Source organism: Indicator indicator, chromosome 10 (assembly GCF_027791375.1).
Source record: "Indicator indicator isolate 239-I01 chromosome 10, UM_Iind_1.1, whole genome shotgun sequence".
NCBI classification, from domain to species: domain Eukaryota; kingdom Metazoa; phylum Chordata; class Aves; order Piciformes; family Indicatoridae; genus Indicator; species Indicator indicator.
The window spans coordinates 16,441,348-16,460,979 of NC_072019.1; the positions used below are offsets into that span (position 1 = coordinate 16,441,348).

The following is a 19,632-nucleotide window of genomic DNA, read 5'->3' on the forward strand; positions in this document are numbered from 1 at the left end:
TTAGACCCTGACGTAGCTGACTAATATTACTGAGCCATGTTACCACTGCAAATGCGTGGAAGGTGCTTCTGTAGCATTAAACCCAAGTGCTGTCTCGTGGTATTTTTTCAGTACTATTCTTTACGTGATGGGATACTTTGTTTTCATTTTCTTATTATATCTTTGTTTTATTCTTCCACACCTGAGGCTTGATACTGAAACAAGTTAATTGCATAGTCTGGTGATGAAAGTAGCTGTTTTCATGTGTGTCACAGTTATTTCTTCTTTCTTAGGGGATGGGAAATCATTGATTTTCCTGTTTGTATTTCTCATTGACAGATATGTCAGAGGTGCCAAGAAAGCCAGTGTTGGTTCACTTGGTATTAGCATATTTAAACAGACTGCCTTCTGTTTTGTCCTGAAGAGTGTGCACATAGACATTTTGTTTGTATGTTTCTGGTGAAGGTGAAGGGGTTCAGTAGGAGATCGTTGAGAAGTAACTGTGTTATCTGTAAACTCGAAAAACCTCCCCATCATAATCAGGATCATTTGAGTAACTAAAATTAATAATTAAATGAGAGATCAACATAAGCTCCCTTGGTTTATTTCAAGGAGAGAGAACAGCTGAAGTATCCCTGAAATCTGCTTATTCCTGTAAGCAGTGCTTGAGAAATGTTCAGATACAGTGAAAAGTGGTGTATAGAAAACTGGTCCCATTTTGAACCCAGTTAGGATGATTTCTGTGCACTGTTCTGTCTTTGCACTGTCTGGTCTTTGTTGTTATGACCTATATGTTGTTATGACCTATATGTATTAAAGACTTCTAATAAGCTCAGATGCTGACAACTCATTATCAGCCTGGGCAGCATCTGCTTAAACTTACTTGTAACTGTAGGTACTGCAGTTAGAAGGTGAAAGCCCCTTTGTGCTGATTCCCTCTCCTTGCAACTGGAAGAAGATATAAGGAAAGGATTGAGAGAGATCTGTAGTCACCCTGTATCAGCATCTCTAGATGGCTTATGTCTACAATTCATCTTGCAGCAAGTTCCAGTGCTGCAGTTGCAGTACCTGCCACCTGTAGTGGCAGAGCTGGTTGCTCAGCAGAGACCTGGATGACTGCAGTTTCAGCAGCTGTCTTCAGTGTCTCATACACTCTGAAAGATCCAGTGAGGAAATGTACATCAGGTGTTGTCCAAATCATAGATGAATTGAACAGTTTCATAAATTTATTTAAAATCCAGCAACAAAATAAATGCCCCACATAATGGGCAGTGATATACCAGCCTTCTCCTGCTCTGGAGAAATTCCAAACCTGCCTGGACATTGTGATCCCAGGCAACCTGCTCTGGATGTCCCTTCTTCAGGAGGGGGTTGGACTAGATGATCTCCAGAGGTCTCTTTCAGCCCCTACTATGCTGGGATTTTAGTACAATGTTTTGGCATCTCCATAATTGCTTCTGTGTTAGGTTGAAAAGTGCTTTATGCACATTGATTGTTTATGTGTGGATATTACCACTCTAGATTTACCAGGGAGGGACTTGCTGCTCAGTAATAGTACACAGTATTCAGTGTAGCCAGAACTAAAGTAGGTTCTGACAGAGCCAGGCATGAAAACCACATGCTTGTATTTCTGTTATTTTTCCTAGCCTTCGTCTTCTGCAATGCACTGTTTCCTGAGGCTGGAACAGAGACTTTAAGCTCTTGTCAAAAAGTGATTTTGATCTTTTATGCTCCCAGAGAGCAACGGTCTTTGGTCTTTTGGTCTCATGTCAATGCTGAGTGATGCAAAGAGCTGTCAAGTCAATAAAACCACCAGATTTTGGATTTCTTATGTAAAGAATAAAGATTAGAATCATAGAATCGTTCTAGGAGTTGGAAGAGGCCTCCAGAGGTAGAACAGGTTTGTTGATACTAATAGTCTTGGAAAATGAGTGGTTCAAAAAAGTACATGCTTCCAAATGACAGGGTGGCTTCACAGCAAAGATATGAAGGTGGTGTTGTCCTAGCAAATATTAAACTGAAAGCATTCAGGGTATTAACTGATTGTTTGAATTATGTAGCTGCTGTCAGGGAGCAGACCTGGGAGGTAACCACATTAGTGTGGTTTACTTATTATAAACATTACAGCTGACCATAATTCTGGCTGACTCCATTGGTTGAGAAGATGAGGGGGACACATTTGCTTTTTGAAGAAACAATTTGTGCACTTCAACAGCTACAAGCTTAAGAAGCATTCCAAAATCAGTGCATTGGCAAATCTTTATCTGCGTAGTGCTGTGAGGCCTTTCCTCCTTCTTCAAAACCAGCATCACTGAGCCAGATAAACTGACTCGATAACACAGCCTTTTCTCTTTATATCTTTATATTGTGCTAGCAGCAATCAGTACAGATGCTAAAGGTTAGAGCGTGCTAGGAAGCTCTACATAACTCTGAATTTCGTTAGAATTCTTTCTTTTTTTTGCAAAGGAAAAAGCAACTCTGGAAAGGGACTCTTTCTGTAAAATCTTAAATGGATGTTGATCACATCATCTTCTGATTGCCAAAAGTAGTTCAATTCCAGAATTTCTAAAAATATGTTGAAAGAAAGACTGACTGGGCAGATGTCACAGAATCACAGAATGCCAGGTTGGAGAGGACCCCAAGCATCATCTGGTCCGAGCTTTCTAGGTGATAGTGTAGTTGAAATGAGATGGCCCAGCACCCTGTCAAGCTGAGTCTTAAACATGTTCAGTGTAGGGGTAACCACTACTTCCCTTGGGAGATCTGCTTGGTCAGTGACACTGCAGGAAGCTAATCTTTTAAGACCTTTTTTTTTCAGGAAAGTTGATTTTTTTTAAGATGTTTTTTAAGCAGTAGCTATATTTTCCTTTTTATGCTTCTTGTAATGAATATTTCCAGGCACTTGTTTAAAATCTAAGTTAAGTTTTGTAGCACCATCACTTAAAGTAGTCAAATAGGAGTCAAAGATTCAAATACGCCACCTTTTCCAGCTTCTGGAAACAGCTCCACATGATACAGCCATCTGTACTGTTGCAGTTCAGTATTGTTTGTTAGAAGCAGGCCTTCCCTTTCCAGTTGCTTCTGGAAATTGCCCAGTGAGTTGGTGGTAGAGTCAGAAATACTGAATTTCAAATTACAGATTAATCAAAAGAACATTTTTTCCGGCCTTTACAAATGTAGTTTTGTCTCCAACAGAGGAGGAATAATCAAAAACCTAATCTGAAAATTAGCAAACCAGAAGGAGATTGAACAGAATATAACTTGCTATATTGATAAACCTGTGGGTTATCTTTTTACTTCGGTGTTTATGAGGTAGTGCCTGTACATGTCAGAGAAAAAAGGTGAGATGATGACAAGTAAACTGAATAAGATGTCTTTTACTTGGTCTGATGTATCTTCATGTCCTCTGGTGAGGCCATCTTTCCTGAGTAACAGCTGTTTAAAACAAGCAAACCTGAGATGAAATATATACTGGATTCAGTTTTGGGCCCCTCACTACAAGAAGGACATTTTGTTGCTGGAGCATGTCCAGAGAAGAGCAACAAAGATGGTGAAGGGTCTGGAGAACAGGTCTGGTGAGGAGCAACTGAGGGAGCTGGAGTTGTTCAGTCTGGCGAAGAGGAGGCTGAGGGGAGACCTCACTGCTCTCTACAACTCCCTGAAAGGAGGTTGGAGTGAGGTGGGGATTGGTCTCTTCTTCTCCCTAGTATCAGGTGATAGGAGAAGAGGAAATGGCCTGAAATTGTACCAGGGAAAGTTGCACTGGATATTAAGAAAAATTTCTTCACTGAAAGAGTGGTCAGGTATTGGAACAGGCTGCCCAGGGAGGTGTCAGAGTCACTGTCCCTGGAGGTGTTCAAAAAAATGTGTGGGCATGGCACTCTGGGACATGGCTTAATGGCATTGGTGGTCTGAGGTTGGTGGTTGGACTCGATAATCTTGGAGGTCTTTTTCAAATGAAGCAATTCTATGATTCTAGGAAAATCCAGTGCTTAAAAAATTCTCTTCAACCTTTAACAAAAGAGTGCTGGATATCATACCTGCTAAAGATTGCATGACCCAAAGAAAGCCCCAAACATAATAAAATGTGAAGTTGAAATATAGAGATAGCTACAAACAGATCTGTATGTCCCTTCATGCCAACTAGACATCATATGGGAAGAGGATGACTCCAAACTCCATCTGTTAGTGTACAGAGGGTCTTACCTCTTGTGGGAGGTCAGGGAGCTTTCAGGATAAGTGTTTAACTCTGAAATCACAGCGTACTGTGCCAGTGGCAAAAAACTGAGCCTGGTGCATTCCAAAGGTGATCTCCTGCCCAGTAGCAGAAGCAGTGTTTTTCTTTTGACAGCATCTTTCAGAAAGGATATGGCAGAGTGAGGAGAATAAATTATGTATCAGTAGCATGGGAGAGAAGGGGGGGCTGTACAGAATAGGAGAGGGAAAACAAAGCAGGCAGATAGTAAAGGTCATGGATAGTTTTTGTTTTTCAGAAGAAGCGAGTGTATGCAGGATTGATCAGGTTGTGTCTGATCTGGTTTTCCTGTGATTTTTTACAGACAAATGTCATCTGGTCTGTTGTTGATTGACAGCTCAACCCTGTTAACATCCAAGCTGTTCCTGCCTTACCTCTGTGATTGCTGCAATATCACTTTCTTTTTTTATAGCCACATACAGAATAATATTTACATAGGTTTCTGCCCTGTGCTTCTGTGCAGTTCGTAAGAATCTTGGATTTAGCACCCTCTGTGGTCCCAGTCTACATAATCCAGCATCCTGCAGCTGAAAATTGTCATAACCCACTTCTGGGGGGGGGGTGGGGTGGGGTTCAAAACCTTGTGGTGGGCAGTTGGTCAGTGTGTCCTCATCAGGGCTTCTTCTCCTCCCAAATAGTTTTTACTTAAGTGTTGAAAGAAATACAATGCGAGCCCTTCACAATGAGCATTGTTCCCATATGGCTGATCACATCAATAATAGAGCAGTTCCTTAGAAGCTCTTGGGCAATCCAGTCCTAGTGGTACTCTGTCTGAAAGGGCTAGGGTCCCAACCCACAGGATTTGGAACCAGTGGAGAATTGTATGTTTAGAAGCCATTGGTCATTTGGGGTTCCCAGTCTTTTTAAAAAGAGGTATGACATAGTTGCTTTTCTGAAGGTCCCTTCTTGGGACCTTCATGAGCAGCTGCCCACTACCTTGTCAAGCACAGCCTGAGAAGAATGGTATATAATTTGATGAAAGAAATTGTCTGCTTCCTTGGACAGAGCTATATTAGTAATCCAGCATATTACCCTGATGAGGGAAGAGAGCCTTTGATGCTAAATTTAGATCCAAGCTTGACCTACTGGAGGCTCAAGACTGCTCAGACTTTGAACTATTGATTTGGGCCCATGTCCAGTGGAACTGTTCTTCCTTTCTGCTTGTAGAAAGCGCTTTTGTCCAGGCAGCAATAAATAGAGCTGAGACTGAGCCAGAATTTGCAAAGTTCAGCTGACCACTCTGTTTACTGAACTAACCTAAATACTGTCTTCCCTTTAAATATCTTGATATCTAGCTGTTCAAAGTCTCTGAAGAATGGTCCCCTGCTATTTTCTCAGTTTCTGTTACTCTGCTAATTAGTACTCTTTGACTATTACATGCTCTCAGCTGAATAAAAGCTGATGATGATTGAAAGGAAATGTATTTATAGAAAAGAGCTGAACTACAAGGTATGTATTACAAAAATGCTACAGACGAACTGAGCACAAGCCAAACATCTTTTATTCAGTGTTTTCAAAAGGAACAGCTATTGATTTCCTTTTTTTTTTTTTCTCCTCCCAAATACTGATTGGTAGGGAACCTGAGCTTTTCTTGGATCACTGCTTGGAGGGTTACAACGTGCATGGTAATGATGAGAGGAGAGGGGTTGCTGATGTGTGTATGTGCTGGCACAACGTGATGTCAAGTCCACTGAAAGAAAGCAGGAGTTTGGGAGGACACCAATACCATAATACTAACAAGGGTCAAAGCAACGTGCCAGTTGTGCAGATCATTTCAAACCCATGCTGACTGACCTCATCCATTTGGTGTATTTTATATTTGCTGCCTGTTTGGGATTGTGGTTTACAGAATTTAAAGTTGTTATTCATATTCCCATGTGTGGAGCCATACAGAGCCACAAACAACTTTAAGGAACAAAAATGGGCAGTATTCCCCAAATCTGTTCTTTCAGCAAAATGATTAGGGTACTGAAATGAATAATGCACAAATAATGTGCAGTTGGCAAGTCAATATTTAGCTGTACAGCTTTCCAGGGTTAAGAGGCATGGATTTATTGAGGGTACCTCTAACTCCTGCTATCAGCAGCTGGTGTGTTTCCACATCATACATTTCTGGCTAAACAAGAGTGATGAACACCTGTGGCAGCCTGCAAGATTTTGCTTTCCAAGCAACATATAGAAAAGTTTCAGTATCTAATCTTGAAGGAGCATGACACACCACATTTCCAGGCCATGGCAATTTTAGGTGTTGAAAGCCCATTTTGAATTTTTTTTTCTTTTGCTGTTGCTGTTGTTGTTCCCCCCTTTTCATACTTACGTTGGTACTCTGGACTCTGGTAGTTTTTAGCTAGTGAAGAGCAGGGCAAAATTTATCTGTTTGAACCTCATCAGACATGCAGAACTTTCAAATGGGTCTGGTCAGGTGAACTTGTACTGGATCTCTAGTGCATAAAAATCACTTCGGTTTTGTGTGTAAACATCTGTGATAAAACCAAACTTGAAGGAGTTTCAGATTAGAGATAAGCCTTTGGAAATTAAATACAAGATGAAAATTGTCTACTCATATGAATAATGATATATTCTTGATTGCATGTAGTTCTATGGATTTGGATTGTCTTCTTCCCAGCATCTCTTCCTTGCTGTGTACAGAAGAAACAGTGCTTACCTAATTAATGAACAGCTTTTTTTTTTTTTTTTCTTTTTTCTTTCTTCCACCGTAATTATTTTTCACTGTGTAACCCTGTACCTTACTATATACTGTTCAGGTCAGCATTTGAGGATGAACTGATTATTTTCCTCTTTTGTGTTTCTGTAGGACTCATCACTGCAGTATTTTAGTGCTTCAGATGTTAATTGATTTTCATAACACCCTACCGAGATGGGGAATTATTATTAACCAGGGAAATGGAGCACAAGGAGATTGAGGTCAGAAGTGCTGCTCAGATTGAATGCCAGGTTTCAGACACCTGTGACCTGGTTTATTATTGGTTTAGTAGTCACATCAAACTCTTGAATTCCTTTAATTGCAACTGTAAGTAGTTCTGCATTTTTCCATATTGAGTCAACAGCTGTAAGACAAGTAGCTGTATAGAGAGGAAAACTCAGATGACCCCTCAGGGAATCTTTTGCATCACTAATGGTGTCTGGTTTCACATAAGTAACCTTGGGCAGAAGTGGGGAAAGGATCTGAGTCTGAACACAGCATTGAGATGTTATAACCTAAGGGATTTTTCTTTCATAATACATTATTCTGGCTCATACCATATCTACCCTCCAGTTCTCCCAAAAAAGGAAGTGAGGCTCTATCTACAGGAGTCTCTTCTAACTGGAATCCATCACCGGAATGGTTTCATTCATGGTGACAAACAAGTAGGGGTCCTTTTTGGAGCATTGGTGAAATATTCTTAACTAAAACATAATTTTTAATGTACATACATAAAGATTGTATGATATTTTAAATTTTGAGTGCCTATGTGCCCTTAATTTTCTTTAACATCTATTTAATAGAAACGGTTCTCTGTTCTCTTCTGTATTTCTATGTCTAGTCTGCCTTCTGGCATCAAATGTTCACATTCAGCAGCATCTGAATAGCTTGAAATGGCAGCAATGTCAAGGAGTCAGTATTCTACTACTATCCTCCCAATTCCAATAGCTTCACGGATGCAGAGGTGCAGCTGTTTCAAAAGAGAGACAACTCAAAGGATAGAGCTTGTTCAGTAGGCTGTCAGCTGTCGTAGATTTGACATATGAAGATAATTCTTTTCCTCAGTAGAATATTGTTTCTCCAAGTTGACAGTGCAGAAATGATTATTAGAAATGACAAAGATCATTAGAACTCTGAATGCTTTGATAGCCATCTCACCTTAGCCTGTTTTCATCTTAAATTCACAAATCATGACTTTCAGAAGAACCCCTCCCCCACCAAAAAAAAACAAAAACAAAAAAAAACAACCCACAAACAACTAAATGAGGATACCTGTGAACTCATCTGCTGTGGTACTCCCAAGACCAGCCCTACCAACAAACCCTATCTGGAAAAAGGTAGACATTTCAAGGAGCAGTTCTACACTGATCTTCCCTCTAGGATAAGTTCTCTTGGATTATGAGTTTATTGTATTTCACATGGATGTTTTCTGTTGAGAAGGGGTTAATTCTTCTGCTTTTCAGCTTAGATTCTGTTTTAGGTCAATTTAATTGTTCTCTAGTTACTTTAGAAGTGTTTGTTGCTAATAATATTGACCGAAGCCTCATTTTAACTCAGTAAAAGTGAATTTGCATTTGGGCCATTACAGAGATGTCTTTAATCCTACCTCAGCCATTTACCTTGTCAACTTCTATGTGCTCAGTTAAATGGTTGCCTCTCACTCCAGGAAAAGATAGAAATGCAGGGAAGTCAAAGTCTGGGGGGAAGACTGCAGTTATTTAGCCTCTCTTGTTCTTGAAAGCTATGTAAATGAAAATAGTAATAAAGAAGTTTGGCTCGCAAACTGCTTATTATTCATTTTTATCATTATTCTGTGTTTTGTTGCATGTGATTTCGACTCTGTGGTTTGTTTTGGTTGCTGATAGTTGCAAGATGTTTAAATGTCCTCAGAATCATAATGATAGCCTGGTAAAAGCACCAAAGTGTTTATTTTCTCCAGCAGTCCCAGTTAGCATAATAAAAACATCACTTCTCTTTGTTAGCTATCTTTGCCATAGCACGTAACAACACGCCTGGTATTTTACAAACTCCAGATTGCATTAGAGATGTTATTGGAAAGCAACAGTTGAGATCACTGAAAATGAGGACATCATAAATGGATAAATTAACAATAGCAAACATGCAGAGAAGGTGTGAGCTTCAGAGGGAGATTTGAGAGAGAAGAAAGGAGAAGACTTTTGTGGGCAAGGAATGGAGGATTGTGCCAAGTGCAGAGAGGGATGGGGAGTGAAGGTGAAGCCATAGTTTAACATGGAGGGTGGAGAGAATCAGAGGAAATGAGAATGTGAATGACAATAAATTTATTAAAAACCAAAAAGCACAGGGTTTTGTTTGTTTGTTTTTTAAATCAATGATAGTCAGTGGAATGCTGTTAGGAAACATTAAAGTGGCATTTATGCTGCCTGTGACTGTAGCTATTTTCATAGCTGCCATTGAAGTACTTGGAGAAATGCAACAATGGTGTTTCATCTCTGGGGCAGCCTGATCCAGCCCAGGGTGATGTCTTTGTGTGTGCTGGTTATGGCTGGACCCAAAAGGACACTGCAGCTGGGAATTGCTGTGGGCTTCTGGCTCAGCTCCCCCCATGCAGGTGCATTACTCCATGACCTGGGCTCAATGTAGAACTTTTATGGGATTGGGAAACCACCTCAGTTTGGGAGATTACCTGGTTGCTGATTCCAGCAGGTATAAAGAATCTTTTCTTTAGAGAGAGTCATGGATTACAAACTGCAATCTGAGGGTTTAGAAGCTTTTATGTATTTTATTTTCAAGGTAAAAGTATTTATAAAGGATTTATTTTCTAAGTCGTGGGTGAGGATTCTGTTGGTTTTTCCTTTAGGATTACAAAGGTAACAGAGAAAAGCACCCTTTGGTATTTACCAACCTAAAGGGGCTGTGTCATACTGAGGGTAACCAGAACCTGAAGATAAATGATTAACTGTGATAGTTTCAGCTCTGACATTTTGATGCCACTTCTTCATACACGGAGTGGCATTTCACAGGTCTGATTGCAGTGATTTCCATCCTGTGATAGAAATGCAGTATTGTAAGCAGTTGCTTCTTTATCTACAGGGCCAGGTATGTCTAGGGAACAACTCAGTTGCCTAAACGTGGGCATTTGGTGTCATTTTAGCTGTATGTATGCAGATCATCACATGGAGCTTGCAGGGATGATGCAGCACTTGCAGCAGACCTGTATTCTTCTGCAGCAGCAGCAGCTGCTCACCAGGCAAGGTTATCTTTGAGCTTCTAAAATGGCATCTGACACCCATGTTTAGGCACCAAAATTATCCTTAATTGCTAGTCAATGTGAAAATGTAATTGATTTGGAGGTGGTAGCAGGGAAAGATAAGGGATTTATCTGGAAATATAACCTTTTCTGGTACTTGTTCTGGTTTTGTTCTTTTGAAGACCACTTAATGGCAAACTTCGAACCTTTCTAAGTAATCAATTCCAATTTGTAATTAACACTATTTTCGTGGTAGATTGATACACATTTCAAATGAAAACCTCTGAGTTTGTAAGAAAGAGAGAGCCTAATTTTCTTCCTTTTTTTTTTCTCACAGAGTAAAAATATAGTAAGCAAATGTGGTAAAAAGGCACACCCAAATTAAATAATTAAGTGTCATTTCCTTTGAGTTTGAAAGTTGAACTGTAAGCCTGAAGGGCAGCAAACATGCCACGTTGCTCTTGTTAAACTGTCAAGTTTATTACTGCATATGAGACTATAAGATTTTTAGTTTCTTCTGCAAGCATTTCTGGAGCATGAGTCAGTAGAGCAGTTATCTAATGTACCCATGTTGACTGCACATTGAATTTTATGTTCTGTTATGTTTAATTACACTCTTGCCAGGCTAATGCATTGGGATTTTTCTCTCTCTGTTTTTTTTTTTTTTCCTTAACAGGATTCTGCTCAAGAGAGTGTCATTACTCGAGATATTCATCGTACTTTTCCAGCACATGATTATTTCAAAGATACAGAAGGAGATGGTCAAGAATCTCTGTACAAAATCTGTAAGGTACAGTCAGTACTCTGAATTTTCAACTCTGTTCCATATTTTGCTGTGACTGTGTTTTGCCCTGCTAACCCTGTTCTGACCCAAGTCTACTAATCAATCAGATTCTAAGGCTTGATTTGGACTGCATGGGGAGAGTGTAGTGTTTCTGCAGTGCTGGATAGCCTGAAGTACTTTTTATAGCCTTGCATTTTGTATCTCCAAAGTTGCAGATGAGAAGAGCAAGCCTCAAGCTAGCTTTACTAATGGGCAGTTTGACATCAGAGGTCCACTTCAGTTGAAGAGTGGTTTAGTTAAACTCTGTTTGGTCTGCTGGTAGAGAGGTTTGTAGAGGAAGAGAAACACTCTGCTATGAGGTCAAGCAAGAATGTTTCTAGACAATTATCTAGGGAACAAGTTAGCTGACTTTTCCACAAGCAGTGTAGGTGTGTAGCTTTTCACTCATAGCTCTTAGATCACCTCTGATTGAAGAAAATTCTCATTTTTACTGATTTGTACATGGGGAAGTTGAGGCATTAAATGAACATATTGGTCCAGCTTGTACAGACAGGCTTTGGTTGCTTATGAGAGATCAAGAAGGCAGGACACTGCAGCTAGATAGATAGTTCTCTAGCTGTCAGTTGCAGATTTTATTATGTTTCTGGCAGCCAGTTTTCCTTTTACATTTTTTCTTACATGTAGAATAAATTATTGCTTTAGTCAAAGTTATTTCCACTTCCCTTCCTTTTCCCTGTTACTTGTTTCCACCTCCAGCTGATTAATAGATAGAAATGATGGAACTGTCATAACAAGTAGAAAAAGAATGTCCTGCCTTTGGGGTATAATGATACCTATTCCTGTTCTCCAGATAAATTCTATGGTGATACAGAATCGTTTTCAAACAATAATTTGGATGAATGTTAAATATAGCTGATTAGGTTACATATATTTAAGTTCATTGTCATGAGTAATTCACATTTAAAAAAAAAAGTAATTGTAAAAAATAAAGAACTTTTAATTGTAAAAAATAAAGAACTTTGAACCAATTCTCATTAGTCATGGAGGACTCTAGAGGGCTACAAGAAAACAGTTCCTGTGCCAACCTTTAAAGGAATAACTAGGACAATGCAGGTAATTGTGGGCTTGTCAGTTTGATATCAGTTAAGTGAAAAATGATGGAATAGCATTCAGCTTATCAAGAGTTAGACGTGAGAAGCATATTGTAATGAATGCCTGTGAGTTCACTGAAAATAGATCTTGACAAGCTAATACAAAGAAAAAATAAATACAGGTTTCATTGGTGAAGGTAATTTCATCAAAATTCTGTAGGTCATGTAGTCTGCCATGTGAAAAATGTATAAATGCTGGACAAGTTGGAATGTGACCAAAATACACATGAAAGAATTCAAACCTGGCCAGCTAGCAGGTTACTAAACATCAGCACTGAATAAATGCGTTTCACCCAGGGTGTCGTGAAGATCACTTGTTTGTTCCATGTATTCTGCTTAGTCACCCCAAGGGAAACAAAAATAATTTCTGATACAGATATCCTGATGACACAGAGAAAACGGGACTGGTAAATCAGGAGGTGTTAAAGGATGTATATAGATAGAGGAATATGGTGTGGGAGCAGAACAATCTGAGTAACTCAGCGTTTTACAGCTGCTGCAGCTGCTTTTTTTTGCTGTGCACAGAATTAAAGACGACTGCTTCCACGTGGGAAGTATGTATTCCACATGGGTATCTCTAGAAATTCTGTGAGGATGATGAAAGGATTTGGGAATCTACTTTGGAAAGAAAACCTCTTCTTCATTAATGAGTATCCCAGTTTATTTTGTTTAATGAAGAAGATAAAGGAATGAGGCTGTCTGAACTAGGAGTGACTTACAGGAGTTATCTGTCCAGCAGGCAGCTGCACATAGGCAGAGATCTCAGACCTTCCTGGGTTTTCTGTAGTAGATATGAGAAATTCTACTTCTAAAGCTGGGAGCTTTCCCTGCTCTTAGGGCCTGTTACTTCTTCAGAGAGCTGCTGCAAATACTGGTCCTCTTTACTTGATGGCTCTAGATCAGAGGCCTGCCAGCATGTTCAGGATTGCCCCATGAAGCATTTGGTATTTATCTGCAGCGGAATGACCTGCATCACTTTGCCACTTGATACGAACACGTTCTGTGTCACTTCTTTGCAGTCTGCTTTTAATTTAGTGCTTTAAACTTTGTCTCATCATCAGTCTTTGTTACTGAGCTATTGTTATGTTCTCTTTGATTTGTGAATAATTTCAATAGGAACAGCCCCCGCACATCTTTCCCTAAGGTAAGGTGAGTGGCCTCACCTTCATTTGTGGGTGAGAACTGACCATTTATTGCTGTTCCTATCCTGCTTCCTATCTGTTGATCAATTATTTGAGTCCATAGAGGACTTTCTATGGCAGCTTACTTCCCTGAAAAGCCTTTATGAAGGGATCTTTTTGAAGGTGGTCTAACAATCCTGGTAGACTTTATTGACTGCCTCATTCTTTTCTGTGCTCAGTGGTTTGAAGGAGGATTTGGGAAGCAATGCTTCCTGGTAGAACAGCCATATCCAATCTTCAGCGTTGAATTATTCATACATTTACTGATTTTTCTTCTTGACAGTTTCCACCTACTTACCAGTGTTGAGCTCAGACACAACTGCTCTGTGTAGGTTTCTAGGCAGCAACTTTTCCTTCCTCCTTGCACTGTTTCCTTTAAGACTCTCCCCTACTTGAGATTATTGTTAATGTGGTGAGTTTTAGAGAAACATGGGTAAAAGCTAATTAATTTGCTCATAAACGTGTCATTCCATTGGAGAAAAAAATGAATAATCAGTATTTAAAGTAATATATCGACTACTGTATATTACTAAAATAACTTCTAACAGAGGGGTTGTGCCCTTATGCCCTTCTTGTAATATGAAAGCAAGGTATTTGAAGAATGAGATTATTGAGTAAGGCTAGAAGAGGTCTGTCCTCCAGAGGGAGGGTAAAAAGCTGAAGAGCTTTTTCTTCATTTCCCACTGAAATGAGAGATGATGTGAGCTGTCAGATAAAAAGGAAAACCATTAAAAGCTCACTGCCTCATTTTAACAGGTCTGTCAGTTTTAGTTCCGTCTCTTAATCTCTTCTTCAGAACAGTGGGAAATCAGGAAAGATGGAAACTTGTTCAGTTGCAGAACATTTCTGTGACAAAGTATCTAAAAATAAACTTTCAGGCTGACAATGGTGATAAGGAATGAAAAGAGTTCCAGATTCTGGATGGGAGATTTTCACTGGAGGATGTGGCGTTAAGCTAGATTTGCACAGAGCAGCCATCTTTGGGCAAACAGTTCTGTTTCTCTTTCAATACTGTGCAGATTCCAGCTCTTATTTGAGGAGCTTGCTCTCTGTGTTACAATGAGTAACAGAATAGTACTCTCGACCTACTTCCCTGCCTGCATATGTAGTTAACAGCTCGGTACTCCAGGGAATCTAAGCACTTGGCAGAGACACTCCTCTCAACGGGTTGGATGCAGTGCAGAATGGAACAGCAGACACGTTTTCTCTCAACCTCTGATAAAAGTACCTCCAACCTGACAACCAACCACTGTGACTTTAACAGGAGAAGGACAGTATGTTGCAGGGAAATCAATCAGGTTATCTAGGTGAGTGTTCTTACTGGGCAAACTGGAAAAAGACACATAGTGCTTCCCTTTTTTTTCTGGAAGTGGTTGAATTACATCTCAGAGACTTAGGATTGGTGTTAGTAGACAGTAGACAAAGGCAGCATGGAAGGGTATGAATCACAGAATCAAAGAATGCACTGGGTTGGAGGGGATGTCTAGAGGTCATCTAATCCAACTTCCTGCAGTAAGCAGGGATATCCCTGTCTAGATCAAGTTGCTCAGAGCCCCATCAAGCCTGACCTTGAATGCCTCCAGTAATGAGTCCTCCATTGGGCAACCTCTTCAGTGTTCCACCACCCTCACGGTAAAGAACTTCTTCCTAATGTCCAATCTAAACCTGCCCTGCTCTCGTTTAAAACCACTGGCCCATAGTCCTGTGACTACATGCCTTTCTATACAGTCCTTCCCCAGCTTTCTTGTAGGCCCCCTTAAGGTACTGGAAGGTACCCCCTTAAGGTACTATGTGGTCTTCCTGGAGCCTTCCCTTTTCCAGACTGAAGAATCCCAACTCTTCTAATCTGTCTTCATAGGAGAGGTGCTTCTGCCCTCTGAGTGTTTTTGTGGCCCTCCTCTGGACCCTCTCCATCAGGTTCATGTCCCTCTTGTGTTGAGGGCCCCAGAGCTGGATACAGTACCACAACTGAGGTCTCACCAGGGAATCGTTGGTATCATGATATCTTTTGTTACTAAATACTTGTGTGTTTGACTGATCAAACTGTTTGTTTTTTCCTGGTTGCCTGAAGGTTTTCTGTGCAGGATCAGTGTGATAACTAGTTTACTGTGGAACAGAACACTCTGGTTTAGTCATTGCTCCAATGTGTGTTGGTATGCACATTAGCAGAGGCAATAATAAACTCTTTCTCTAGCAGAGCTAATACTGAGTGGGCCTCAGTATGTTTTTTTTTAGCTTTCTTTACTGTGCAATTGAAATGTCTTTGAGTTGCTGTTCTGTGACCAGGAGCTTCTATACCGTGATAAGCTGTGAATGATGGATTGCTCTTTGGCTCAACCTTCAGCATGGCAGAACTTCTGATCAGCGCTATCCTGTAAGCTGATGGTCTGAGTTCCATCCTTTTTTTATATTTCCATTCCCATTTCTTCCCACCTCTTCTCAGCAAATGTATTTGTCTACATTTTTCAATCATTACTGTCTCCTCAGCTGGGAAATTTCACTAGTTGTCCACTTTGGTTTAATTATTTGTCAGAGAGCAGATCTCTCCTTTCCTACAGGATTCTCTTTGCCAATTTTAGAATAAATACTGTAGCATAAACAGAACCACTTAAGAATTATTTTTCTTCTGTTTTTAGTTGTTTAGTTTCTTTGCTCCTGGGTTGAAGAGCAATTTTAGTAAATATTGTTGTCTTGTTTCATGCAAAGGATTTTAAATGTTATCTCATCTTCTTCTGTTTGCATATTAATAAGGCTCCTTCTCTGTGCATCTGTGCTCAGCAAGGCAGCAGTAGGCCTGTTCCTGCATCGGGGCTTTCTGCTGTGACTCTACTAGTGAAAAGGTCAGGATTGTGAATCTTCCATGCTGGAAAGGAGAGTAAAGACTTTAATATGCTTGCCTGAATAGATGTGAAGATGTCTTCATTCTCTCAGGCCTTACAGCTCAGGAGAAGGCGTGTTGTATAACACACACGTGCCTCTCCCGGATACTCACTACATGAGTAACTAAGTTCTAAAAATACAGTTTCCAGTTACCACAGAAATTCCTTATATAATGTGATACATCCTAAAAGCTGCAGTCAGAAGAATATTATTACTTTCAGACTGTTAGCCTCCTAATAAATTTAGGTTCCGAGTTTTAAATTACGCTGTCACTAAAATGATTCAGCAGCCAATCATCTCGTAAAATGCCTTGTTGTGTGAGAAGCCTGCATCAAAGTATGGGTGTGTTCTTGAGACAGTCCGATTTTCAGACATTGTGTAAGGCTTTCAACTCTGCTAACACAGGCTCCAGCACAGAGCTTATGTCTGTGTCAAACGCAGAGTAGATGCCCTAGATAATTTTTATCCTTTTGGTAGCAACACAAAGGTAAGTGATGAAAGCAAATCAGGCTTTGTAATTCTGCGGTGCCCCCCCTGCAAACTTGCATTTTATTTTTGTTACATTTCCCTTGTTCCTGGGATGCAGATGCTGGATATCTCATCTGGCTCTTCACAAGCAGTGTGGCTGTCACTTGTTCAGAGGAGTGAGGGTTTCCCCTGCCAGCAGATGTTATTGCTGAGAGGAGAGATAGTGTTATTGCAGGTGAGAGATGGAGATCTGTAGAACTTCTCCCTCTGCATTGCTGTGCAGTGTGCAGGGAGAAATGAAAGCTCTGGAAACATAAGACCTTTGTATGAGGCAGACACTGGAGAAATATTTTTCATGAGATCTCTTCAGTTTCTAATGCAGTTGTCACACTTAATTTCTATTGACACTGAGTTACTGTGGTAAAGGCAAATGGTCAGTGTGATTGTAAGCTGATATTTGCTGCTGTTTTGCATTTTGTTGTTCTAAGTACATTTGAACCTTCAGCAAGTATAGGCAATTAGTTTCATGCTTACAATGATGTAAAATGATGAAAAACATTTCATTCTGGAATGAAAGACATACTCCCTGCGCTTCCTCTTTTACAACTGCTGAAACTTGTGCATAGTAGTTGCAGAAATCCCAGATCTGAGGTTTTCAATTCAAATTAGCAACCTTTATTCGTCTTTTTAAATCCACTACTTGGAATTTTTATATCTACAGAAGATTCTGATCGTGGTAGATTTTCCTCCATTAATTATTTTAGAGAAGAATTTCTGTCCATCCATGATTTCTGTAATCACTTGCCCAACATGCAGGCAGTTCTCTGTCATTGTCTTTCTTTGAGGATTCTCTGTTGCTTCATAATTATTCACTTTCTAATGATGTTGCACTAAATCTGCATAGTAGTTCATCTCTTCAGAACACAGACAACTATCAAAAAGATGTTTTAATTCTGTGAGATCTTAATTTAGTTAAACCGAATGCATGTAGGATTCAAGTCAGTACCTTCATTAAGTCCCATTTATAAGAGAGAGAATATTTTAAACTTCAGCTAACTGAAGTATTGTGATTGGAGATTCCCCAGGAGCTTCAGAAAATAATAACTTAAAAGGCTGCAACATTGTCACAGGCTGTCATGGGAAAAATCCCATTCTCTTGAAGTTATAAAGTTACAATGACTGCAGTGGCAGTAGGGGATTGGGGAATTTGCTTTGTTTTCGTATTTCATGTGGAAAGACAAAGTTTAAGATCCTCAGCCCCCTAAAAAGATAAATATTCAATAATTAATCTTAGATCTTTTGATAATAATATAGTGTTATAGTGGTATCTGTAGGCAGCATCCTTATTTTTGAGGCTATTTTGGTTAATTGCATCATATTTCAGCAGGTCCCAAAGGTTACTTAAAACTAAAAAAGTGTGATTGTAGAAGTAATATGCAGAAAGCTTCAGAAATCATTTTGCTTTGGGCAAATACAACGAAATGGTAGATTTTAGAGGCTTCATTAAAACATAAATCTTCAGTTGCCAAGGTTATGATGCTTAACAGCAGAATCTTTCTCTGATCTAATCTCTTTGATCTAATTTTCATGCAGAACTGAAGTTAGCATCGAAGTATTTGATAAGGGCTGCTGTGAGGATCAGATTTTGGGGAAGGACCTAATGAAAGTTCATTTCAAAAGGCAAGCAGATCAAGGAGTTAATTTTTTTTTCCCTTAGTTATTGATTGCTTCAGAGATTTTTTTAACCATGACATCCTTTACTGGAACCCTTAACCATGTTTCTCTTATATCCTCTGTATATATGTCCACTAATTAATTTGTAATATTTTTTAAAACCAAATGATCCACTATTAATTGATTTGTAGTTCTGTGGATCACCCCTTTCTAAAAATGTTGCAAATTTGTCATCTCTTCTTCTGATTTAATCAGCCAATTAATGAGATTCCAGTTTGCTTTTTTTCTTTCCCCCCAAGCTTTTTGGGTGAATACTGTTTGTTCTTACTAATTTTTTAGTATTTTTATTTCTTGTGATTTATCATCTCCTCTAATACTCTGCTGGAGACAGCTCCTTCAACACATCCCCTGTTAGAAAGGGTTCCAGCAAGATGACAACCCCTGTGATTCTTCTGTAATAAAACAGACACAGGGAAACTTCATGTGGGTTTTCATGTTTAAATGCAACTTTCTTACCTTGACCATATATTTTCCAAGCAGAAGTTTTGCTTTCCTGCTCTGGATGTGTTTGAAATGTGTTTTAATGTGTTTAGAAAGTTGATTATGAGAATGTTTCTTGGTCTTGCTTCATGTTTTTATATTGGACATTGCGAGTGAGGATTTTTATGCACCCTCCCCATTTTCCCTCCTTTGCCATAATTTCAACTTCTTTCACTGCCTCAAAAGGGGCAGACATTTAATTCTGATAACTTTCTTGCTTTTAAACTGTATCAGTTTTAGAGGCAGTTCATGCCAGCATGTTGTTTTCTCAACAGTCACTTTAAGACTTGTGTGGATTAATTTATTGCTGTTTTCAGCAAACTATTAGCTGTTGTGCTAGTAATGCTTCTCAAAACAGAGAACCCAAATATGTAGATAATTTGCTATTGAATTTTCACTCTGGATTTTTTTTCCAAGTGTTGTTGTACAGTGTGAAGAAATGATAAATTACATTTATTGTTTGTAATTCTGCATATCTGTTTCTAAGCAGCTACATCTTTTAGAAATTCTGAAGAAATAGGCATCCATAAGCTGATAAAATTTAGGAACAAATAGATAAAGGCTCCTGATGGTGATGATTAAGCAGTGGATGGTTCTAATTAGTCATATGCAATATTAATTTAAGGATTGAAACTAATTTCTGTTAATTCAGTGCTTAATAGCTTAAGAGTAATTTTCAATTAACTTTTTCAAAGAGAACATCCTTTTTTTCCAATTCAGAGAATTGTCTGCTCTTGTACACTTCTGGGGTTATTTTTGATATTTTACTTTTGTAGCTACAGGTGGT

The 19,632-nt window shown here is 39.3% G+C and overlaps 1 protein-coding gene across 1 annotated transcript in view; it reads left to right on the plus strand.

Annotated features, from left to right (window-relative positions):
• The window catches only part of RABGAP1L (RAB GTPase activating protein 1 like), a 256,762-nt gene that overhangs the window by 119,288 nt on the left and 117,842 nt on the right, over positions 1-19,632 (plus strand). Inside the window, exon 13 of the mRNA XM_054384644.1 lies at positions 10,844-10,957. Coding sequence (XP_054240619.1) covers positions 10,844-10,957 — 114 coding nt within the window. The remainder of the gene's footprint in view (positions 1-10,843; positions 10,958-19,632) is intronic.